General features: G+C 43.0%; 1 protein-coding gene across 1 annotated transcript in view; it reads right to left on the bottom strand.

The window, feature by feature from the left end:
- Positions 1 to 2,295: 2,295 nt before the first annotated feature.
- Positions 2,296 to 5,928, bottom strand: part of Rpia (ribose 5-phosphate isomerase A) — a 26,409-nt gene continuing 22,776 nt past the window's right edge. Inside the window, exon 9 of the mRNA XM_010625627.3 lies at positions 2,296 to 2,591. Coding sequence (XP_010623929.1) covers positions 2,467 to 2,591 — 125 coding nt within the window. The 3' untranslated portion in view covers positions 2,296 to 2,466. The remainder of the gene's footprint in view (positions 2,592 to 5,928) is intronic.

The following is a 5,928-nucleotide window of genomic DNA, read 5'->3' as shown; positions in this document are numbered from 1 at the left end:
GTCCCACTTTTGGGCCATTGAGATTTATTATCTAATTTGTACTAAGATCAAACTTGGCTGCAATAAAAAAATGAGTCATTTTGGCTTAAAGTCATGTCTCAAAAGTCCAAGGGGACAACGTTGTGCCAGGAGGCAGCCAAGAGGAACTGAGGGAGGGGGCTTCGATTGTTGGGCATCCATGTTAGGGCGGGTGAGGAGTTAGCTCCCTAGGACGGCAAAAGAGGGGACCGTCTTCGTCTCTTGTGACACTCCCTGAGCCAGTCCCCAGAAAGGGAGAACAAGAGTAGTCTGGCAATGGGGCATCCCCCAGGGGCACGGTCCTGGGCGCAGTGGCCTGAGATGGTCTCTGTGACCAAGCGCTTGGATTTCCAAGTAGTCCCCAAAGGGAGAGAATGAGAACACGCAGAACCCGAGGGAAACTAACTACCTACTCACCCTGAAATCAGTGACCAGTGTGGATGTGTCATCAGTAATGGCAAAGGTAGAAAGCCCCAGGAGGCCCTGGCTCAGCAGATGTGGTCTGGAGGAGGTGGCCAAAAGGCCAATCAACCCAGCCTTGGGAGACTGTCACTTAATGGACCACCTTCCTCCTGGGTATGAGCACCAGATACGCTAGGTAAAAAGAGCCAAAAACCAAGACCAGACCAGGACCATAAGAAGCCTTTATTATGGGGAGGGTCTGCCAGGCTGTCTCTGAACAAAGGAGAGAGTCAAATTTAGCCTTATTTATTTTCATCTCTGAATTAAATCCATGCCACAAAACCTTGATTATTCTGAAAATTTGTTCTGCTGGGGTTTCTCAGCTAAGATCTTGTGCCCATGTTTGTGTAAAAATTATCAAACTGAAAGTCGTAAGGAAAAATAAAGCACGACCAATAAGATGTTTCCCAACAACATGTGACACAATTACCGGGGAGGCTAAGAGTGAAGAAAAATGAAGAATGCACCAAGAAGAAGCCTCTTTGGTGCCCAGTTCTGACTTTTATTCTATGATTGAATTTATCAGAATTTTGATGCCAACAAGTTTGATAGTTCTAAAGTTCAAGCTTTAAAACAGGGTAAACTGAGGAAATGAATTTTTAAATACAGTGCACAACTAGCATGGAAAAAATGAGGGCTCTTCGCATAAAGACCTTAACGACAGAATGGATTCCCTGGGGCCCATCTGGAATCATCATCGAGGTGGTCACAACCTTCTTTCCCTGCCTATGAAGCTGCTTCTAGACAGTTCACTGCCTACCAGGTTAAAAGAAAAGGTCAGGATTGGGGATTTAGCTCAGTGGCACTGTGCCTGCCTTGCAAGCATAAGGCCCTGAGTTCCAACCCCGATACTGGACGGACGGACGGACGGACGGACGGACACACACACACACACACACACACACACACACACACACACCAGGCTCCCTATTTTACTGCACAGCAGCTTTCACGACAAAAGAAGTTTTAATCAATATAAAACCTGGGAACAATTACTTTGTTCAGCTGTCACCCTCACACTGATGTCAAAACTCTCCCCAAAAAAAGACCCATTCCAGTACCTAGTGTAGGGCACACAGGTTTTTTGACTAAATTCCACCCCTTATCTGATGTAAACTGCATGGGACAGATTCTCATTTAATTCAAATTCTGTAGTAAAGACAGAGTCAAAATGGCACCACAATGTTTTATTTCAACCTTCAAACAACATAAATAGGTAAAAACTTCTGACACTGAAGCATGCAATCCTAAAAGAACAACAACAAAAAACAGACAAAAAGGAGCTCATTTTTTAAAAAGCAAATACTTCACATTTCACAGCAGTGCTCATACAGGCAAGCACTTCTGGCTCATCGCTCCCAATGACAAGGATCAGGACAAACCCCTTCACTGGAACAAAATTACCACATTTCCCCTCTGCTAGTTCACATTCCAAGTCACTACACATCACACTACTCTTCTCTGATTTGTGTAAACTTGATCTTAAATGGAAGTAGGAATTCGGCGTGATCACCAGGAAAGCTACCTAAAAACAAAACAGTGGTAGAAAAGTAAACAAGATTTCCTGTAAGGCATCAGGAGGTCACTGCTGGCTGGGCCCTTCATTTCAGCAACTTAAAGAATAAGTTTTGATTTTTATTTCCCACCAAACTCACTATTCAGAAGTTTAACCAGCAGGCTCAAGTCAAAAGTGTCAAAAGATAGTCCCATCCCATCCCTCCTCTCCATTTTTTTTTTTTGGTAAATATTTTATATAAAACATGAAATCAAGTTCTACTTTATAAAAAAACTGAATGTTTAATAAAAATATATATATATATATATGTTTAAATCTCTCTTTTTAAAAAGACATATAATAACAATACTTGAGAAGACTGGATTTAATCCACTGCCCCTCCTTATTATGGCCAGCTGTCCACACTGGCACGGACACATTAAGGCAAAGGCTCTGGGAGGCACTGTGTCTACCCAGATGCAGCTGAAGACTCAAAGTGAGCATTCTGCTCCTTGCAGGATCAACCGAGGCCTCTCTCTTATGTCCACCGAGCCGTCCTGCATCCCGAAGTAGACTCTCTCAGCCATGTTGATGAACAGGCCTGTGTCCACCACACCTGTGGGGCAGAAGACAGAGAGAGCATGAAGTTTCAACTTTCCAGAGGATGATCAAGGGCCATGGGATCACTGGAAGCAAACAGTGCAAGTAGCACTGGACAAATGACAAATCTAAAATCATGCACTCCCTCAGAGCAACTAACACATTCTGATCATCTTTACTTCTTCCTGCAGCCTTTCTCCCCGCCCACTGTGGCCTTCTTTCTGTCTCCTAACATGCCAAGCTATGTCCCACCTCAGGGCCTTTGCTGTTCCCTTTGCCTGCATGGTCATCTTTAAGCAATTCTAGGGACTGCTCTTCGCTATCTTTTGATGTATCACATGCCAAGTCCTCCTCTAGACAGACACTCCATGACTACTGTAAGCAGGCCCTACTCCCAGTTGTCAATCACGTGACCAGATCTGAAAGACTTCCTCAGAATGGAAAGAGATATTCGCAAAGTATGTACCTGACCAAAAAAAAAAGTCAAAATATATTTAAAAATCCTCAGGTCACTGAGAAAAAGACAATCCAATAGAGAAAAGAACAAAAGGCAAAACAAGTACTTCAAAAAAAAACAGCCATGCAAAAATTCATTAGTTAAAAAGAACACAATGCTATACACTCAACCAAAGTAAGCATAGTAAGGGCCAGGGATTTGTCTCAGTGCAAGGGCCCGAGTTTGATCCCCAGTACCAAAAAGATGAGTAAATAAGCATAGTGACAGCTAGCTAGGCTGTAAAGGCTGTGTCGCAGATTGATGAGGATGGGTAAACTCCAAAACCACTTTCCAAAATGTCTGCTAGTGCAACTTCAAAAGTTTAACATGAGGTATGATCAAAATATACAACTTATTGAAAAATTAATTACAGTAAAAGACACACTGCTATAATCTCCCTCAAAATACTCCCCTCACTTCAAACAGACTTATTCCACTGTCCTTGACACCTTCTGAAGTAAGTCTGGAAGTCCACTTTCATGAGTGTCTTTTACAAGATGTGCCCAAAAGCACATGGACAGTGAATGCTGCTACCATCCAACAGAAAGGCAACTCCTAAACATATAATGGTGAGTCCTCATCCACCTTATTCACCTGATCTGACACCATGCAACTTCTTCCCCAAAGTCAAAATGGCCATGAAAAGCAAATGCTTTGAATTCAATCAGGACATGAAGACAGGCACAACAGTGTAACTACAGACATTTGCAAAAAAGGACTTCAGAACTGCTTCAGAAAGTATCAGGAATGATAGTGTAAGTGTGCTTGAAGCAGGAAGTATTTTGAGGGGAATCGTGTCAATGTCTTTTACTGTAATAAATCTTTTAATGTAAATATTCACTATTTTTCAATCATGTATTATATTCATACTTAACCACATACGTTATAGTCCTAGATATGTAATTGTTGGGCACAAATATGGTCATTAAAAGACAGGCATAAGATATTTATAGCAGTAGTCCCCCCCCTTTATTTTGAGGCAGGGTCTCACTATCTATATATAGTTCAGGGTGTCCTTGAACTCACCACACAGCCCAGGCTGGCCTCAAACTTGGGAGTGATCCTCCTGGTCAGCCTCCCAAGGGCTAGGATTATAGGAGTGCACCACCACACCCAGCAGCAGCACTTTTCCTAATAGCTAAATACTGAAAACACTCAAATGCTCATCAAGAGTAGAATGGATATATAAACTTTTTTTGCAGACACACAATGAAATACCATTCAGCAATGAGAATGAACTACAATTACATTTGGTCTTTATATAGATGCACGCGCGCGCGCGCGCGCGCACACACACACACACACACACTCTACAATGAGACACCACTGATCAGCTACCAATAAAAAGGTTTCATGAACCTTGTGTGTAGAAAAGAAAGGACTAGAATCTAATGTTGGCAGAAGGGTAAACTGGTACAGGGCTTGGGATGTAGCTCAGTGCAAGGGCCCTGGGTTCACTCCTTAGTTCCACAAAAAACAAAAGCAAAAAGAGATGGGAACAGAGCAAAAACACTGTGATAATCATCTGGATGAAAACAAGTCAGCAAGGGAGTTTGAACTTGGGTGTTTACAGAAGATCATCTTGAAAAAGATGATTTGATCACAACAATGCTGCCAGACAACAATGTTTACCAAACAAGGTAACTGACTGCCTAGGAGAGAGGAATAGGAAAGATGGTCTTAAAACTCTGAAATTCAGGCCCCAATAAATACATAAAGAGGGGCAGTGAGTCACTCAAACATGGAGGTCCGGACACCAAACCTGGCCTGGCAACTGGAGCCTCCCACAAATGAGCACCACGGCACTGAGACTGCCGCTGTCTTTGGGAGAGAGTCACACCACTTCTAGAAGACTTCACAGAAAGAGCAGGTGAGTGGGAAGAAATCTAAGGAGTCCTGAAGCAACCTGAGCTGCTGGGAGTGACTGATCCTCCAATCCCAGATAAAGTAAGCAGGGCAGTGGACGGTCGGGGAAAGAACCATCTGAGGATGTTCACTGCGCATCCTCGTGTGTGCAAATACACCCAGGACAGGGACAGCTTGGCTAAAGGGAAACCTGCCCTGCTCCTCTTCTGAGAGTGGTCCCACAGTGCATCTAATGGGAACAACAGGGAAGAGAAAAGGAAAGAGGAGACAACAAACTACTCTGATAGGCCTGTATATAAGGTATTTGATTTAATAGCTAGCCTCCTCTTTTCATTTTCTTTACTCTAAGTGCTAAAAAAAACTCTGAACTTCTCTCAAATGTAGCTTCTACAAACAGGTGGAGAGCAACAGTGGGAAGGTTTTCCCCCAAAGTCTCAACAAGTCAAGAAAGGCCTGAGCGGAGCAAGAGAGCCCCCTAGTGGGCACTGCAAGAAACCCAGCTACAGAGGAAGCCGCAGTGAGCGGTTTCCTGGTGGGTTCCCCGAGTCTCTGTGCCAAGTTCTCTAGTTTTATCGACAGCGATGCCTAGATACCATGCTTCAGCTTGCCTTCCTGACTCTTTAGTTCTTCCCTTAAGAATATAACAATCAAGAAGATAATCGTTCTACTCATCTTTCTGATTTAAAAATTCAGTAACAAAGGGCAACCAACAGAAGACTAAAATAGACCATAAAGTTGAATTGGAAGAAGTTGGAAGCTTCTGGGAAGCTGCAGCAGGAGGATCACAAATTCAATCCCGGCAAGACCCTATCTTTAAAAAAATGGTTGGGGACAAAGCTCAGGACAAAGCCACAAGTTCAATCCGTGTACCCCCTGCACACACAGAAGAGTTACTTTACTACATAGCACACATTCACACTATTTTTGTTTTTAAGTAGCACAGTTAACTTAGAATTTGCTATATTTGATGATGATATTATTAACATATTAT

The sequence above is a fragment of the Fukomys damarensis genome, unplaced genomic scaffold, assembly GCF_012274545.1.
Source record: "Fukomys damarensis isolate Sample0158 unplaced genomic scaffold, DMR_v1.0_HiC HiC_scaffold_2, whole genome shotgun sequence".
In the NCBI taxonomy this organism is placed as follows: Eukaryota; Metazoa; Chordata; class Mammalia; order Rodentia; family Bathyergidae; genus Fukomys; species Fukomys damarensis.
This window is presented reverse-complemented; position numbering and strand designations above follow the sequence as displayed.